This window comes from Pipistrellus kuhlii, unplaced genomic scaffold, assembly GCF_014108245.1.
Source record: "Pipistrellus kuhlii isolate mPipKuh1 unplaced genomic scaffold, mPipKuh1.p scaffold_m20_p_1, whole genome shotgun sequence".
NCBI lineage: Eukaryota > Metazoa > Chordata > Mammalia > Chiroptera > Vespertilionidae > Pipistrellus > Pipistrellus kuhlii.
The window spans coordinates 14,971,018-14,990,903 of NW_023425404.1; the positions used below are offsets into that span (position 1 = coordinate 14,971,018).

The window sequence follows — 19,886 nt, forward strand, 5'->3', positions numbered from 1 at the left end:
TTCCCTCCAGCCACCAGCAGGCACCTGGGACGCAGGCTTCCCTCAAAGCTCCAGTTTCATCCGGAAGGTCATCTGGAAGGATGTCTGGTCTAATTAGCATATTATGCTTTTATTATTATAGAAGATAATCCTCTTCCAACAATTCGTACCCATCTTAATATCTCCAGATCTATAGCAAATACCAAGGATATGGAGAGAAACCTGGAAAGGAAATTTGGTATTTAGGATTTCACCTGTGTCAGAGAGCTTTCTTAAAGAGGTTTCATCTAATATTCTTGGTTTTTGGACCTAGCCAGCTCAGTGGATAGAACAGCAGCCTGTGGACTGAAGGGTCCCAGGTTCCATTCTAATCAGGGCACATGCCCAAGTTGTTAACTCTATCCCCAGTAGGGGGCATTCAGGAAGCAGCTGATCAAGGATTCTCTCTCATCATTGATGCTTCTATATCTCTCCCCCTCTCTCTTCCTCTCTAAAATAATTAAAAATATTTTTTAAAAATAATATTCTTGGTTTTCAGTAGCCATCCATTTGTTCTGAAAAATTACCTACATTGCCGAAGCCAGTTTGGCTCAGTGGTAAAGCGTTGGTCTGCAGACTGAAAGGTCCCAGGTTCGATTCCAGTCAAGGGCACGTACCTTGGTTGCGGGCACATCCCCGGTAGGGGGTGTGCAAGAGGCAGCTGGCTGATGTTTCTCTCTCATCGATGTTTCTAGCTCTCTATCTCTCTCTCTCCCTTCCTCTCTGTAAAAAATCAATAAAATACATTTTTTTAAAAAATAAGGTGTAGCTTAAAAAAAAAATTACTCACATGTATGCAGGTGTTCTTTAAAAAAAAAAAATGGTTTCATTGATTTTAAGGAGAGAGAAACATGGATGTGAGAGAAAATTATTGATCAGCTGCTTCCTACATGCCCCCTACTGGGGATAAAATTCACAACCCATGAATGTGCTCTGACCAGCAATCGAACCATGATCCTCTGGTACATAGGTCAACACTCAACCACTGAGCCACGCCAGCCAGGCAAATTATCTATACTTTTAACTAAAAGTCAGTGAATGAGAAAAATTAATTTTTGCCTGAGCTAAAATTTATATTTGTAACAGGAGTGATGTCAGTTCACTCAAATTATGGTTTTTGAACAATTTAACAAACTAATTCTAGGTTTAAACTCCTCAGTCCAACTTTCTCTAGAGAATTCAGTAAACTCATCAGTCATGTAAAAACATAGAATAGACTCTGTATATGTGCAACCAAGATAAGGGTCTTATGATTGAGAACATAATGCCCAGGGCTGGGTAGAGAGAAGGCTGCTGCCTTCATGTTGTGAGAGAGGCAATTGGGCTGTTTGCCTTGCCCCCAACTAGCAGCCCCACCCCATATCACTCCATCAGCATGGCTGCCTCTTTGGACATTCAACTGGTCCTTTCTGCAGATAAGCATGCATTATAAAATTAAAAATTGTTTTCATTGGAGGAGGTCTCAAAACTAATGAGTCCCTTAGGTGGGGCTTACTTTGATAGCTAACTACAAACAGAATGGGAAATAGATAAGATGTCTGCATGAGAAAAGGGGAGATGAAACAAACTATTTGAATAAAGGGACCAAAAATGGTGAGTTTGGATGGGGGGTTCATATACTTGTTGAAGATAGCAGAGTATCAGTTGATTTGGAGTAGAGGAAAAATGTGGGAGTTAGAGGTCAGTGCTTTTTTAATACGGAAATGTTTATGCCAATTTACATGTTTAGAAAATAGTATGTAATGAATCTTTATGTATCTACCATCCAGATTCAATCATAATTCACCTACTATGATAAGTCTCATTTGTTTTTATGGAAACCTACCCTTTTGCCCTCCCCCCTTCCTTTCCCCTTACATATAAATAAGAGCAATTCCAGGTAATTTATTGATTCAAATCTTGTCCCAATTGAAGAAACACTTTTACCTCACTTTCTTCTTTCTCCCTCTCTCTCCCACTCTCCCTCCCCTCCCCACCCCATTTTAGCTCTATTTTCAACTTTCAGCACTGCAGCTCTGAGGGTCCAACTTTTCCAGGATACACATCTGTAAAGGTCAGCCCTGCACCCTGAGCAGATAAAGGGAGGAACTGTACCAGCAGTGCCTCATGCCTCAGCCTTTCTCTGTTCTGGACTGATAGCTTCATAATGGCAGTGGGTGAGGCCCTGGTGCACATCAAGGTCACTCTTCTGCTGCTTTGGTTTGGGGTATCTCTGTCCATTTCTGGCCACTCTCAGGCTAGGCGTTTTCAGCGCTTCTCCAAAGAAGTCGTGATTCCCTTGAAGGTGACAAGCAGGGACCGAGGTGCTAAGGCTCCAGGCTGGCTCTCCTACAGCCTGCGGTTCGGGGGCCAGAGACACATTATCCACATGAGGGTCAAGAAGTTCCTGGTTTCCAGACACCTACCAGTGTTCACCTACACAGACCAGCATGCCCTCCAAGAGGATCAGCCTTTTGTTCCTGATGACTGCTACTACCATGGTTATGTGCAGGGGGTCCCAGGGTCCCTGGTTGCACTCAGTACCTGTTCTGGAGGTTTCCGAGGAATGCTACAGATAAATGACCTTGCTTATGAAATTGAGCCCATCAGGCACTCTACTACATTTGAACACATGGTGTATAAGATAGATAGTGATGAAATACAGTTCCCGCCTATGAGATGTGGCTTGACAGAAGAGAAAATAGCACGCCAATTGGAGTTGCAAGAGTTGCCTAAGTCCACTCTGATGCAAAGTTCTCATGCGAACTGGTGGACTCACTTGCGATTTCTTGAGTTGGCAATAGTTGTGGACTACTTTCGATACCTTTTCTCTGGACGTAATACGTCATTAGTGCAGCGTGAGCTACTTGAGCTTGTCAGTGTGGTAGATATCTTCTATAGCCCTTTCAAGCTTAATGTAATTTTGATTGGAGTTGAGATCTGGAATCAAAGAAACCTAGTTTCCACTGATGACATAGATCAGCTTCTGGACGACTTTTCTCTCTGGAAGTTTACCAATCTTGATGGCCGACTACAACATGATGATGTCCATCTTATCATAAAAAAATCATTTGGTAATAAGCTTGGAGTTGCCTATATTGCAGGAATATGCCGGAAGCCTTTTAATAGTGGAGTTGCTGTTTTCCGGGACCACAATGTGTACTCTTTTGCACTTACTTTGGCCCATGAGCTTGGTCATTCTCTGGGTATGCAGCATGACACTGCATGGTGTGTGTGTGATGCCAAGTGGTGCATAATGTCAGCCTTGAAACGGCCAACAGTTAAATTCAGCAACTGCAGTTATGCCCAGTATTTGGACACTACAATGCGATCTGGTTTATGTATTTACACTCCTCCACATCCAAGGAATATTTTTAGGTTACAGTATTGTGGGAACCGAGTTGTTGAAAGAGGTGAGGAGTGTGACTGTGGATCTATAAGGCAGTGTGGTAAAGATCCCTGTTGTCAGTGGAACTGCACTCTGAGCCCTGGTTCTGCTTGTGCTTTTGGGCTGTGTTGCAAAGGCTGCAAGCTCATGCCATCAGGGGCTTTGTGCAGACCACAGGTCGGTGAATGTGACCTTCCAGAGTGGTGCAATGGGACATCCCACCAGTGCCCAGAAGACGGATATGTGCAAGATGGGAATCCCTGTGGTGACAAAGCCTATTGTTATAAAAAGAATTGTAGCAGCCATGACAGACAGTGCAGGGAGATTTTTGGTGAAGATGCAAAGAGTGCATCTCAGGAGTGCTACAAAGAAATCAACTCCCAGGGAAGCCGTTATGGCCACTGTGGTCTAGATAGTAATAAATACCTAAAATGTAATACCTCAGATATCTTCTGTGGGAGAGTTCAGTGTGAAGACGTGTCAGTTATTCCTAACCTGACAGAACATACAACAGTACATCAGCTTCAGATCAACTTCACCATTTGCTGGGGCACTGATTATCATTTAGGGATAACCACACCTGATATTGGTCTAGTGAAAGATGGCTCAGTGTGTGGTCCAGGAAAGATATGCATCAACCAGAAATGTGTCAATATGCCTCTTGTATCACAAGCCTGTCAGACTGATACCTGCCACACGAGGGGAGTCTGCAATAATAAACAGCACTGCCACTGCAGCCAGGGGTGGGCACCTCCCAACTGCATGCAGAAAGGCGATGGAGGTAGTATTGATAGTGGCCCACCTCCTTCTAAGAATGGACAACCACAACCACAACCACAACCACAACCACAACCACAGGCCAACGTGTCTTACCTTTTTTTGTGGCTTTTTCCTTCGATTGCTTTATTTTTATTCTGCTTCCCTGTGCTTTGGATGAAAAAGAAAAGAAAAAAGGAAGAAGAGGTAGAAAAAGAAAAAGAAAAGGAAGAAGCGGTAGAAGAGGTAGAAAAAGAAAAAGAAAGGGAAGAAGAAGTAGAGAAAGAAAAAGAAAAGGAAGAAGAGGTAGAGAAAGAAAAGGAAGAAGAGGTAGAGAAAGAAAAAGAAAAAGAGGAACCTGAGAACAAATAGGAACAATAAGGCTCCTGCTTCATTTTAAAAATCTCTAGTTTTTTAATAGTAGAGAAAAATGTCTACTATTTAAAGAAAAAAAATTAAGGACCTCTCTTGTCTAGATCATATTATACTGAAGGATTCTTAGCATGTTCTTACTTCCTCTTCAGTGCTTCAAGCCATATTAAAAGTTCTTTCTTTTTTTTTTCCCCTGGAAGTCGTCTCTTATTTTTTTAAAGAGAATTTTATAAAAATTTATTTGAGCCCTGGCTGGTGTGACTCAGTTGGTTGGGTGTCATCTTCTGCACTGAAAGGCCACCTTTTTGATTCCTGGTCAGGGCACATGTACGGGTTGCGGGCTCGATCCCCAGTAGGGGGCATGCAGGAGGCAGCCAATTAATGTTTCTCTCTCACATAGATGTTTCTCTCTTTGTCTCTCTTTATATTCCCAGGTACTAAAACCCACTTCAAAAACAGATTGCATGACTACCTGCATTTCTTAGGCTCCTTGCTCTCCCACTGTAAGATCCTTTGCTCTCTCTGTAATATCAATAAAAACATATATTTTTAGAAAGAATGCGTTTGACCAAATTGACAACATACTTGGAAGCAAGATCTCAAATGCTCCATGGAAGTCATCTCTTTCTGTATCCTGAATGGACACAGGTCTAAACCTTCCCCCATCTTTGCATTGTAAGATGTGCTATCTGGGAAGTGCCACTATATACCCCATTTCTGTCTTGCCAGCTCTCTTCCAGGTAGCTGTGCCAAAGGGGGGCAGTAGAAGTAGCCTGGAATGAAGGATGAGGGAAGAAGGAGTTGACTTTCCTGTGTGCTAAAAGTTAACACTTAGTGTCATTTTGGCTGGAGCCATTCACTCTGTTTGTCATGTTCGGTTTGGGATTCCAGTTTTGTTGGCTTTGTTAGAACCACCCTCATACCCTCATCCTTGCTTAGAAGCAACAGCACCAGTTGGCCACAGACACCCTCAGATTGTGATTTCAGTGCTGGGGTTAGCAGGGTGATCCTCCTCTGAGTTCTTGAAGCATGAGCGAGAGCTGGTCACTTGCCCTCCTTAAAGGGTCTTGGTCCCTGTTCTGCAGAGGAGCTCTTTCAATACGCTCAGCTTTGCTTTGTTCCCCTGGCCCTAGGGATTCATCAGGAATTACTTCCTTCTGGTGGTTGGAGTTCTCCAGAAGCAGACCCCAAATTGGAGTTTGGAATGCAAGATGTTTCTGAGGGATGAACACCCGGAGAGGAGAGCGCTGCGTGATGAAGCCAGTTTTGCAGACAGAGAAACCGAATTATTTTGTAGGCCTGAACAAGCCTTGGCCAGCTTGGATGAGCACCAGGGACCAAATATTTCCTGTCAGATCTTTCTTGCTTTGGGCTGCATTGGCAGGGCCTTCATCCCCAGATATATGAAATGTCAGTGCTGGGGGTTCTGGACCTCACTTACACTGCCCATTCCCTATAATCGTTTCCTTGGAGTTATAAATAAGGTTTAATGAGGGTTAAGACCTCTGATTCCTAACAATCCAGTACTTTCGTTTTCTTTAAAATATTTGAGAAAATTAGCTGTTGAAATCTTTTGTTAATCTATGATTTCAAATTCAATCCCTTTAACAGAGGTAGAACTATTTCGTTTTTTATTTTTTAAAATATATATTTTTATTGATTTTTCACAGAGGGGAAGAGAGAGGGATAGAGAGTTAGAAACATTAATGAGAGAGAATCATGGATCAGCTGCCTCTTGCATACCCCCCACCGGGGATGTGCCCGCAACCAAGGTACCTGCCCTTGACCGGAATCGAACCTAGGACCTTTCAGTCTGCAGGCCGACGCTCTATTCACTGAGCCAAACCGATTTTGGCAACTATTTCGTTTTTTAAATCTTGTGTCAATTTTGGTGAATTACGTTTTTCATAATTTCCTCCCTTATTTTTCTCAAGTTTATTAGCATAAAGTGTTCATAATACCATATCTTTTTCCTTTTTATATTTATATGAACTCTAATAATGTATCCTTATTCATTTTTTTCCTGATACTGACAATTTCTCAATTTTGTTATTGATTAATTTTATATATGCCTGTGTTCCTATTCAGTTAGGATTATTAGGTTTTCTTTCTTTTTTAAAAAAAATATTGTTTAAAATATTACACAACTTTTCCCCATTGACCTTGCCCTGGCCACTCTCACCCCCTAGCACATGCCCTTACCCCCTTAGTGTCTGTGTCCATTGGTTATGCTTATATGCATGCATACAACTCCACTTACCCCTACCCCCTCTCCTGCCTTCCCTCTGAGGTTTGAATGTCTTAGATGCTTCTCTGTGTCTGGATCTAATTTTGTTCATCAGTTTATGTTGTTCATTATATTCCACACATAAGTAAGATCATGTGATATTTATCTTTCTCCAACTAGCTTATTGAACTTAGCATAATATTCTCCGAGTCTATCTATGCTGTTGGGAATGGTAAGAATTCCTTCTTTTTAAAAGCAGCATAGTATTCCATTGTGTAGATGTACCAGTTTTGTAATCCACTCATCTGCTGATGGGCACTTAGGCTGTTTACAAATCTTAGCTATTGTATTGTGCTGTTATGAATATAGGGGTGCATATATCCTTTCTAATTGGTGTTTCTGATTTCTTGGGCTGTATACCTAGAAGTGGGATTCCAGGGTCAAATGGGTGTTCCATTTTTTATTTTTTTAGGAAAATCAATACTGTTTTTCACAGTGGTTGCACCAGTCTGTATTCCCATCAGCAGTGCACATGGGTTCCTTTTTCTCCACATCCTCGCCAGCACTTGTTGTTTATTGATTTGTTGATGATAGCCATTCTGATACTTGTGAGATGGTACCTCATTGTCATTTTGATTTGCACCTCTCAGGTGATTAGTGAATTTGAGCATGTTTTCATATGTCTCTTGGCTTTCTGTATGTCCACTTTCAAAAAGTGTCTATTTAGGTCTTTTGCCCATTTTATTATTTGATTGTTTATCTTCTTAAGATGTATGAGTTCCCTATACATTTTGGAGATTAGACCCTTATTGGATATATTGGTAACATTGCCAAGTATGTTTTCCCATGGAGTGGACTTTTTTGTTTTTTTGATGGTTTCTTTTGCTATGCAGAAGCTTTTTATTTTGATGTAATCCCATTTGTTTATTTTCTCCTTAGTTTCCATTGCCCTAGGAGCTGTGTTGGTAAAGATATTGCTATGATATATATCTGATATTTGGGGATTGTTAGGTTTTCTTGATGTTCTCTTCGAGTGAAGTTACTATATCTAACACAGTACACATGACTGGAGTTTTTATTTATGCAAGTTGATGATAATTCACTATCACTCACAAAGACACATTTGATTCTTTGTTGTAGAAATACTATGGAACTAAATGGGAATAGGATGTGGATCGCCACCTGCAGCCATTAAGTGGTGGCATTAATCTCTGCTGCTTCATTCATGATATCGGGTCTAGTAATAATTAATGTCGTTTTTAAACATTCGTTTAAAATCTTGCTTGGCGTTGACTTGTATTGACATAACCTTCAAACACGTGGTATCTACAGAACGTGTGAAGTGCAATTAACAAGTTTTGCTTGAAAAAGTTTGTGTTTGGTTTGGTTTTTGTTGCAAAACTAGGGCTAAGAAGATGGCGGATGAAGAGCATATTCGGCACTGCATGCTTTACGAGTTCCAATTAGGAAGAAAAGCAAGTGAGGCTGCAAAAAACATCTGTAGTGCTCTTGGTCAAGATGCAGTTAGCGCCAGAAAATGCCAGCGTTGGTTTGAGAAATTTCGCGAGGGACATTTTTCGTTAGATGACAAGAGTGGTCGAGGCCGTGTGTCCAATTTTGATCAAGAAGCTCTTCAAGCTCTTTTGGTGCAAAATCCTCAAATTACCCAACAAGAGCTTGCGACAACTTTAAATTGTTCACAAAAAACAATTTCCAATCAATTGCGTGCACTTGGCAAAGTCCAAAAGTTTGGAAAATGGGTTCCTCATGAGTTGACCGACAACAACCGTAATCAAAGAGTCACAATTTGCAGTTCGCTCCTCTCTCGTCAAAACCGTTTGCCGTTTTTAGAGCAAATTGTTACCAGAGATGAAGAATGGGTGCTGTATGTTAATTTGAAAAGGCGGCCTCAATGGTTGGACAAAAATGAGGCTCCGCAGCCCACGCCAAAACCTGACTTGCATGCGAAAAAAGTGATGTTGTGTGTTTGGTGGAATTTTAAAGGAATTCTTCATTATGAACTTTTACCATCTAACCAAACCATTACAAGTGCAGTGTATAGTGCCCAATTGGAAAGGTTAGCCCAAGCTTTAAGAGAAAAAGAACCCGCGCTGATTAATCGGAAGGGCATAATTCTTCACCACGATAACGCACGACCGCATACTGCAAGAATCACTGCTGAAAAACTGCGCCAGTTGGAATGGGAAGTTCTCCCTCAACCTGCATATTCTCCTGATATTGTCCCTTCCGATTACCATTTGTTTCGTTCTTTGCAAAACTTTCTTCTTGGAAAAAAATTTAATAATGAAGAATGCCTCAAAAATGCATTGACCGAATTTTTTGCATCAAAATCACAAGAATTTTACAACAGAGGGATTAAAATGCTTCCTGAGCGTTGGGCACAAGTAGTAGAAAACAACGGCAACTATATTGTTGATTAAATTTTGTTGTATTGTTTAAATAAATTCGATTTAAAAAAAAGTATTAGAAAACGACATTAATTATTACTAGAACTAATATGTTTGTGTTTCTGTTTTACTATAGAGATAGGTGGGTATGGAGGAAATATTTAGGGTTTCTCACTTGGACTTTGCTATTATAACTTACTTCACAGATCAAAGAATCATTATGCAGGCCCTGTCATCTTCTGAATTTATTTACTTGGGAGCCAAGGAAGTTACCAAAGTGTGGTACACAGACTTATTGGACCCATTTTGAGATGCCCTGGGATCAGAATTTTCTTCATTAACATGGTCTCCTTCATGGGACATTTTGTGGTGTCTCTGTGAGGTCAGACCTTGCATCTGATAGTCTTCAAAAGATCTGAATATTCCCCCTTCTCCCATTATGTGGTTACCCTCAATGTATTATATATTCATTTGGGGAACAAGAATCTTGGGGAAACAAGGCCCAGTTGGGGGAAACAAGGTAAGGGTTATTTTTGCATATATTTGTGGTGACATTGCATGGTGTTTCCTGAAAGGCACCTCATTTTTCCTTCCATTGGAAATGGCTCACTCAATGATCTGACTCAGGATTTGAAAACTGGACAAGAGATGTCCACTGCAGAAGTTGGCATCAGTATGCTGATCACCAGCTCTTGATATTTTTTATTGTATAATGCAATATATGCTCTCATTGTCTGCCCCTCCTATATCACCACTAGGAGAACCAAAATCTATTATACATGGCCTCAGATATACTTAGGTCAGGGCCCAGAGTTCATCATTCTAGTCTTATTGCCCATTACAGTAATTATACCATTTTGTTTCTAATAGTAAGGACTAACACTTTTTTTTTTTTTTTTACTATTCTGTAATCTATGACCTTCACTGGCACTACAGAGCCCAGTTCTATAGCACCCAGTCCTGTTCAACCCAGGCCTACAGAGACAGCCACCATTGAGGTCCCAATGCTGACTGCTTTCCTCTGACTGGCATGTGCATTTCTTACTGCTTGAGTCAAGATGTTCCTCTGGGACCTCCAGAGAAATGGTGTCAGCGGTGATTTCTCTGGCCTTTCATAAGAAATTCATTCTTACACACCTTCTTCCCTAAATGTTCTGATCCCCATATTCATTTTTCTGCCAAAGTAGTTCTAGCATCTCTACCTCAATTATTATAGTCCACCAACATTTCCAATCCTCAAAGACACAATTCCAGCACGGCCGGCATGGCTCAGTTGTTAAGCATTGACCTATGAACCAGAAGGTCATTGATATTTCTTTCTCTCTCTCCCTCTCTCTTACTCTCTGAAATCAATAGTATATATATATATATATATATATATATATATATATATATATATTTTAAGAAAGAAAAACTTCTACAGAGACTTCACTGTTTCTGACTCTGTGACACAGCCTTGAAACCTAGGTCTTCACAGAAAGTGAATTTGTTTAAAAATAAATAAATAAAAATAAGGGGGTGCACAGAATTTAACACTTTTAAAAAAATATATTTTATTGATTTTTTTACAGAGAGGAAGAGAAAGGTATAGAGAGTTAGAAACATTGATGAGAGAGAAACATCAACCAGCCGCCTCTTGCACACCCCCTACTGGGGATGTGCCCACAACCCAGGTACATGCCCGTGGCCAGAATCAAACCGCAGACCGATGCTCTACCACTGAGCCAAACCGGTTTCGGCAGGATTTAACATTCTTGCAAAGGTAACAGAGCTGATTCTAATGTGCTGCTGGAATTATTGCATTAAAAATATTTTTTATTTACTTCAGAGAGGAAGGGAGAGGGAAAGAGATATGGAAACATGATGAGAGAGAGTCATTGATTGGCTATCTGCTGTACACCCACTGTGCCCTGACCAGGAATCAAACCTGGGACCTTTAGTCTGCAGGCCAACACTCTATCCACTGAGCCAAACCGGCTAGGGCTGAGCCCTCTCCCCCTCCCCCCTTATTTAAAAGCTTTCCCTTGTATAATCTTATATTCTATTTCTCCTGAAACAATATCCTCAGCATCCGTTCCTATATATTCCTGGTTCCCAGAGCTCTCTTGACGGTGACCTACTTCTTCTCATATTAAGATTTGTATTGACCCCAGTTATTGGTCTGGGTGCAATGAGGAAAAGTTAAGAACAGAAATTTAGGAGGATAAGTATGATCTTTGGTGGAACATGATCTCCAGGCAATGAAATGCTGTGCTCTTCCAGCAAAGGGTAAGGAATGAGTTCTGCTAGCCCAGCATGTTCATGAGAACCTCAGGATTCAAGTTTTCAGATGCATCCACTCAAATGTCATCCTAAATCTCAGGATGGCATTTCTTCTCTAATAGGATTTTTACAGAGGAAACATACCAGAGTTCTAAATTCAGTAAACCTTATAAATCTGCATATTTATGATAAATCTTCAGTATCATTTCAACACAGTCTGTAGAATGAGATTCTCTTCAAACATTGCCATAGAGGTCTTAGGACTTTCACACCATGTCTGAGTTATTTGAACTAAGCCTGTCATTTTCGTTCCTCTTGGCTTCTTCACCAGTTAACTAACTTCATAATCTTCATATTTCTAATTCAGACATGAGAGCTATTGTATAAGTCAGGGCACCATTTCCATCTGTACCTCATCTTAACATACCACAAGTGAGAGTCTTAGTTCCTGGTGTTGCAGCACACCAGTTGTTACAAATCCACTGGTGCAACTGTGAGTCCTAGGTGGCCTTCTGACAAATAAGCAATCCAGTTTTAGAATCTCACATCCTATGGATCTTCCTTTTAAAGAACACTTCTAATACTAGCTATCCCTGACCCTGAGTCCATGAGATAAACATTTGAATGTGAGTAGTTCATTTGAGATACAGTCCCAAGATGTGAGTGCATGGTGAAGGAGTGGAAAATAGAGACAGGAAAGGGTTAGAGGCAATTCAAGCATACATGGGTGACCATGTGAACAACCAGAACAGAATTTTACTGTGGCCTGTCTGAGAGACATCGTCAGACACCTCACAATTATCCCATGAGGTTTGGGGGGGCTATGAGGTATATTTCCAAAATATCTCTTATTGGTTAACAGTTACTCCCAGATGCATTAACTTCCTCTTGCTCCCAGCCTGCTCACTTCTGTAAAGTAAAAATGGGCCAAGCACACTTCTGTAAAGTAAAAAAAGTATTGGTGTGTGTAGGAATTGTCACCAGTACAACAGAACATAGATTTGCATTTAATCCTTGTCCTAGCTTCTGTTTTCTATGGAATCTGAATATAGTAGATATTTATGGTCCACCCTACACCCCCTGGCAGCTACAGTAGACAATGTCCATCTCTGGCAATTTCCTACTTTAAAGTGTTGTATCTCACTTCTTTTCATGACAGCTTTCTCCTGCACCATGGAGGAGTATTCTGAGGTGTATTTCACACAGCTTCTTATTGAGTCTGCAGGGGGATAGCCCCAGTAGCTCACAGTGGGAACTTGCTCATTAATATGCTATTTTTGTGCTTCCAAATAACTAGCTCAACCTAAATCCTGGTCTTAGCATTTGCTTTTTTGGGAATCCAAAATAAAATAGCAGGTAAGACACTATGTTTGCAATGAGAGGTTAATTCTACAAAATTATAAAAATACTAGAGGCCCAGGGCATGATATTTATACATATAGTTGTGGGGGGAAGGTCCCCTCAGTCTGGCCTTGTAGGATCCCTCAGGGGATGTCTGACTGTAGTTTAGGCCCGATCCCAGCTGTCAGACACCCCTCTCAATTTGGGACCCCTGGCTTCTAACTGCTCGCCTGCCTGCCTAATGGCCCCTAACTGCCTCTGCCTCAGCTCCCGCCACTGTGGCTCCGTCTGGAAGGACGTCCAGAATGAAGTACTGAATGTTGTTCAGCTGTCAAGTCTAATTAGCATATTATGCTTTTATTATTATAGATTTTTAAACTATATAAATCCTAGTAAATTTAAAATAATTGTTTAATTGATACATTTGACAATCATCAAATGTAACATTTTTTACAAAAATAAAACAACTTCAAAAGAGAAGTAACCTGTAACAGCTGCCTTTTGTCTCCAGATGGCCAAATACACTTAAAACATGTGGGTCTTCTTCAGGTATAATCAGATTATATTATTGCTTCATGCTTCCCTATTTCTATGGCTCTACTACATGTCCCTTCTTTCTATCCCTGGCTGGTAGGTTGTTAGACAATCTTCTGGTATATTCCTAGAGTGCATTAATTGGATTATCACAAAGTGACAGAAGCACATAAGTAGAACACATAACATTTCACAAGGAAATGCCTTTCCAAAGGTATGATGTTTAACCTCTATTGAGAGAAAAATTGGGAGTTTTCCAGGGCCTGGTTAGGGATGGTGGGTGGGGAGGGTGGTAAAAGGCATTTTTGGAATGAGAATTGCACGTACAGATGTACAGACACACAACACAGTCAAGTATATTCAGAACAGAAAATAGAGGGTGCAAAGTGTGCAAAACATAATGAAAAATGGTATAAAAAAGATCTTTTGACTTAATTTACAAAGACTATCATTTAGAAGTTACCTAGATCATATATAAAGGGTACCTGATTAGATATGTATTTTCAAGAAACAATATTTTCAAAAACATTGAAAATAGAATGGGGACTATTGTGTGTGTGTGGGGGGAACACCTGTAATAATCTGGACAATAAAGATTTATTATTAAAAAAAATAGAATGGGGAGAAAACAAATTTGGGACAAAGACTAGTGAAGGGTAAGAACTAAAGGCAGAATTATAAATACACACTATTTTAAATATTCAATTTCCAGTTTTGAGCAGAACCTTCAGTGGTTTTAAAAACAGGAGCAACTTTTAATTTTCCTAATTAATATAATTGATAATCCATTTGTAATATTTCTTTCAAATATTTATTGTATAGAAGGCACTGTTCTATATATTGGGATAAAACAGTGTGCAGAAAAACAAAACAAAAAACACACGGATATAAACCACTCTGCCCTTCCAGAGAGCATGTTCTGATATTCAAAGAAAATACTCCAAGAAGATACCAAACTATCAAATGAAGGCAAAGAAAGCAGACAGACTTGATTAGAAAACAGAGAGGGTGCAGGGCCAGGAGTTTTATTAAGCAATAATTTGTTTATGCTTTAACAGGAATTTCTTTTGGTTGCCCAGTAGACCCAAGAGTTTGGATGGGACAAGCAATTGTATTCTCTTCCTTTTCAGATTTTGGAGCAGAATGTTAGAAATTTTAAATAATTTCCCCAACATCATTACATTTCTTTTGATAATAGGAGGCACTGTCATACAGGGAATCCAGGCCTGGGCATTTCCATCTTCTGGGCATTGATGGGATGTTCCATCCATCGCACCACTCTGGAAGGTCATGTTCATTGACCTGGTTTCTACAGAATTCTGTTAATGATGAAGTTGGCAATCTCAACTTGTTTTATGCTTATCATTGGGAAAACACTTCCAAGATTCCAAATTTCAATCCCAATCAAAATCACATAAGTACCCACTGCTGATAAATGGTATTCACTATGCTGACAATAAGAAATGTATCTTTTTTACCTTTGAGAAATTACTTTGGGAATAAAAGGAGAGGCAAGACTCACCCATGGGTCTTTAGATGTCTGTCTCCTGGCTTTCCCATGAGTCGTATGTGTACTCAAGAAACACAAAGAGTACCAACTCAGAGGGAATTTTTTTTTGCTCTTTATACAATGAATAGTAGTTAGGAAGATGTTGGGAAATACCTTTTTCTTGATGGCAATGTTTCTGAAATTGACCTTTTATAAAGGAAGGTCTCTTCTTTTTTTTGTGTGTGATCTGTCAGAAATGTGCTTCAGGCATGTAACCTTACTACCTCCAAGAAACTAAAACTTTATAATGCATAAGATATTAACTAGAGGCATTTTCTTAATCTGAAGGGTGAGTCTTGGTCTTCTAGGGACCCAAACGTTTTTGGAGATATATAAACACAATAGTCAACAGTAGGAGCAAAACAGACAAACTAAGGATCATAAATAGAAAGAATACTTTTCTGGCAGATGCTGGGCCACTGTCAACACTACCTCCATAGCCTCTGTGCAGGCAGTAGGGCGGGGACCACCCATAGCCACAGTGGCAGTGATGCTTATTATTGCAGATTCCCTTCATGTTGCAGTTCTCAGGCAGGCAGACTTGTGATAGGAGAGGGAGACTGACACACTTCTTCTGTATGCAGATCTTTCCTGAACCACACATGGTGCCATCTTTCACTTCACCAATATCAGGTGTGTTCATCCCTAAATGATGGCCGACACCCCAGCAGGGGACACCATTGATGTGAATGTGCTGCAAAGCAGAGTGATCTCTTAGACGGGGAATGTTTCTTACATTCTCACACTGAACTCTCCCACAGAAGATATCTGAGGTATTACATTTTAGGTATTTATTACTATCTAGACCACAGTGGCCATAACGGCTTCCCTGGGAGTTGATTTCTTTGTAGCACTCCTGAGATGCACTCTTTGCATCTTCACCAAAAATCTCCCTGCACTGTCTGTCATGGCTGCTACAATTCTTTTTATAACAATAGGCTTTGTCACCACAGGGATTCCCATCTTGCACATATCCGTCTTCTGGGCACTGGTGGGATGTCCCATTGCACCACTCTGGAAGGTCACATTCACCGACCTGTGGTCTGCACAAAGCCCCTGATGGCATGAGCTTGCAGCCTTTGCAACACAGCCCAAAAGCACAAGCAGAACCAGGGCTCAGAGTGCAGTTCAACAGACAACAGGGATCTTGTTCACACTGCTTTATAGATCCACAGTCACACTCCTCTCCTTCTTCAATCACATCATTTCCACAGCGCTTCAGCATAATCATTTCCCCTGTACTTGGAAGATTGTGCAGACATGATCCTTGGTTTAAAGTGGTCTTTGTAAAAGCTGCATAACTACAGTTGGTGAATCTCTCTGCTAGCATTCTAACAGCACTCATGATGCAACCACTTTGCCCACACCAGCAAAAATCTTGATCGTGCTGCATACCCAAAGTATGGCCTAACTCATGGGCCACGGTGAGGGCAAAAAGAGACCAGGGGTCTTCTTGGAAATTATTAACTGCACAGTCAATAGGAGGCCGGCATATTCCTGCAACATAGGCTATACCAAGTGTACTTACAAGTGAATTTTTAATGAAAATATGGGCAGCATCACACTTTAGCCTTGAAAGACTTATTTGTTTCCACTGAGCGAAATCCTCCAGAACCTGTTCTATGCTTATCATTGAGAAAACATTTTCATGATTCCAAATCTCAATCGCAATCAAAATCACATAGGTATCCAATTGCTGATAAATAGAATCCACTATGTTGATAACAAGATATACATCCTCTTGCACCTTTGAGAAGTTACTTTGGGAGTAAATGAAGAAATTTCGATCTACCACCACAACCAGCTCCAGAAACCATGAGTGGGCCCACCAGTTATCAGTTGGATTTTGTTTCAGAGTTGTTTTCTCAGTCTCTTCTAATCCCAGTTGTTGATGTGCTACATCCTTCTTTGTCAAGCCACATCTCATAGGCGGGAACTGTACTTCATCACTATCTATCTTATACACCAGGTGTTCAAATGTGGTAGAGTGTCTGATGGGCTCGATTTCATAAGCAAGGTCATTTATCTGTAGCATTCCTCGGAAACCTCCAGAACAGGTACTGAGTGCAACCAGGGACCCTGGGACCCCCTGCACATAACCATGGTAGTAGCAGTCATCAGGAACAAATGGCTGATCCTCTTGGAGGGCATGCTGGTCTGTGTAGGTGAACACTGGTAGGTGTCTGGAAACCAGGAACTTCTTGACCCTCATGTGGATAATGTGTCTCTGGCCCCCTAACTGAATGCTATAGGAGAGCCAGTCTGGAGCCTTTGAACCTCTGCCCTTGCTTGTCACCTTCAAGGGGACTACCACTTCTGGAGAGCTGAGGTGTTGAGAAAGCCTAGCCTGGGAGAGGCCAGAAGGGGATAGAAACACCCCAAGCCAGAGCAGCAGGATAACAATTCTCATGGACACCCTGGCCTCACCAGTCTCCATTATGGAGCTGCCATTACGGAGTCATCTATCCAGGCAAAAAGAGTTTGAGGCACTGTTGGTCTGGCTCTTGCCTCTGAGCTGGTCATTGTGTAGAGCTGACCTTTAAGGATCTGATTCCTGGCAGAGCTTCAATGCTGAAATTGAAAATAAAAAGAAGGAAAGTGGGAGAGAGGAAGAATTGAATGGTGAAAAGTGATTGATGAATCATGAAAATGCTTTAGATTTGCTTCCAATAAATTGGGGTGGGAAGTTGGGGATTATAGATAACACAGAATTGGCCCTATGTTGATAGTTGTTGCAGCTGGATGATAGGTATTTGGGTTTTAATTTAATCTGATTAAGCTTCTGATGGAGAAATGGAAATGAAGATGCCTGACCAATAATCTGCTGGACTCTGAATTAATCCCTAGTTGATTCTTCTTTTACTCTGATTAAAATCCTTCTATGTCATCTGTCCATACAGCTTCCCTTATGACTTCTGCTGTTGTTTTTGTTTTGTTTTGTTTTTAATGACAAAGAGAACCAAAATGAATCCTAAACCTCTTCACAGAGCTCCTCTATATATACATATATATTAAACTTGAACTTTCCCTAAAGCTAACTTTAGAGAAATCCAATTCTCAGAAGCCCTATATACTTCAGGGTCCAGAGCCATAAAACTCCCCATGAAGTTATTTCCAAACTATTCATCCTGCTACATTTGACTACACTAATTTTTAACTTTTCTTCCTCACTCTTCCATTAACCACTCCCTATCATTCTTATACAAACTTCAATAGTCTTATGCTCCATCAAAAATCATGAACAATGATAGAAAGTATATAGACAACTCATCTGAAAACCAGAAGGGTTTTTCAACATTTTTCAACCTCTCCAATTCAGCTTCAGTGCACTTCAGTTTACCCACCCATAGTCATAATCTATACCTCGTTATCAGCAAATGAAGCAAAACCAAGCCATTTCTTATACACTAAGCCATTTACCAATAATTTTAATCATTCCAGCTCTCCTTACTCCTGCTATATCTATTTCTCAAACTCAAAGAGAACCCACATATTTTTGTCTTTCATTATTTCCCATTTCTCTCAACTTCATGCCCCTGTCTTCAGTTCCATTCCATTTGAGCCTAGTTGGTCAGTTCTATCACTTCAACTACTTTCTGACAAAATCTTTAATTCTCAACAGCTCTACTGTAATTCTAATCTGCAAAAGAAATACAACTGGTTTAATTCTGCCATATACTTTTTCCATTTCATACACCAGGGCAGCAGGCGGGGGTCGGGGGGCGGAGTGGATCTCAAAATAATTTGTTTGTAAAAATCTTACAAGGGGAATGCATAATCAGAATGAGAAAAGTTTGTGCTAGCTCCCCACCCTAAGGGATGGAGATGATAACTCAGCTGATATTTCAAACCCTCCTATGCCATATTGCTCCTTTCTTCATTTATTCTCTTGGACATTACATTTACACATCCCAAATATTTGAAGTTCCTCATTTATGTATAGTGCCAGTAGTCAATTCATTCTGATTACCTTTCATTCACAATTAAATAGTTAAACTACAGTATTTAAGATTATAATTTATCCTAGACTTGCTTTTACCTTGATGCTGGTGGGTAGGAAGGACTTGTTTCAGACTGAACAATATCCTTAATATTAACCTGCCTAGAGAGCTTGGAGCCCTATGAGCACATTCCATTGCTAATGGATAGGCACTTTATTCCAGGCACAAGTAGTTCACAAGAGGAAAAACAAAATTTATAGATAATTCAACTATATAAAAACTTCCAACAGCAAAGCTCTCTAAATTGGGTGATACTCTCTTGATATGTTTGTTACTTATTATGGAGTGCAGTTGTGGCTGGAGGGGCTGATAAAAATATAGTGTGGTGAAGAAGGCTGATAATCTATATAAACCATGTCATATTATTTTTCTTAGCGCTCATCTTGAGAGCAGGCAATAATAGGAAAATGCTTCAAAGAATCTTTGAGCCATACCCTTTGCCCTTATTATATTATTCTAAAACCCCAGAGACTCAAACTCCTAAAGGACCATCATCCTACCATCAGTGTAAAGTGGTGCCATTAAAAATCCACATGCTCACTCAGCCTGTGTGACTCAGTTGGTTGTAAATCATCCCATGCATTGGGAGGTCACTTGCTTGATTTCCAGTCAGGACACATGTTGGGATTGTGGGCTCAACCCCCAGTAGGGGATGTGCAGGAGGCAGCCAATTCTTGCTTCTCTCTCATCCATGTTTCTTTTTCTCCCTCTCTCCTCTTTTCTCTGAAATCAATGAAAACATTTTTTAAAAATCATTATTAGAATCTCAAAGTAGAGAATTGTCTTCCTCCACATCTCTCCTTTTCCCACAGCTATTTCAAATTCCTCAAGACCTTCCCATTTCTCCTCTTATTCTATCATGCTCAAATGCTTTGTTTTCCCATCTGTCTGTCTCATGAGTGAGTCGTGAAATCAGTGTCATTGGGCACAAGCTGCAGTTTTTTCTTTAAGGAAGTTGAATAAAAATATTAGAAGACATTCCTAGAAATTCCTAAGCAACTCTTAGGCCAAAATTTTGGGGGTGTTTGTGGCCACTGGGGCACAATATGAA

At 40.4% G+C, this 19,886-nt stretch overlaps 2 protein-coding genes across 2 annotated transcripts; one reads left to right on the forward strand and one right to left on the reverse strand.

Annotated features, from left to right (window-relative positions):
* Positions 1 to 862: 862 nt before the first annotated feature.
* LOC118709298 (disintegrin and metalloproteinase domain-containing protein 20) lies at positions 863 to 4,998 on the forward strand. Its single transcript, XM_036421255.2, has 2 exons — positions 863 to 4,249; positions 4,948 to 4,998. The coding sequence occupies exons 1-2, from the start codon at positions 2,165 to 2,167 to the stop codon at positions 4,996 to 4,998; spliced, it is 2,136 nt and encodes a 711-aa protein (XP_036277148.1). The 5' UTR covers positions 863 to 2,164.
* Positions 4,999 to 14,648: 9,650 nt separating this feature from the next.
* Positions 14,649 to 17,520, reverse strand: LOC118730905 (disintegrin and metalloproteinase domain-containing protein 21). Its single transcript, XM_036459377.2, has one exon. The coding sequence runs from the start codon at positions 17,269 to 17,271 to the stop codon at positions 15,139 to 15,141; it is 2,133 nt and encodes a 710-aa protein (XP_036315270.1). The 5' UTR covers positions 17,272 to 17,520; the 3' UTR covers positions 14,649 to 15,138.
* Positions 17,521 to 19,886: the final 2,366 nt, after the last annotated feature.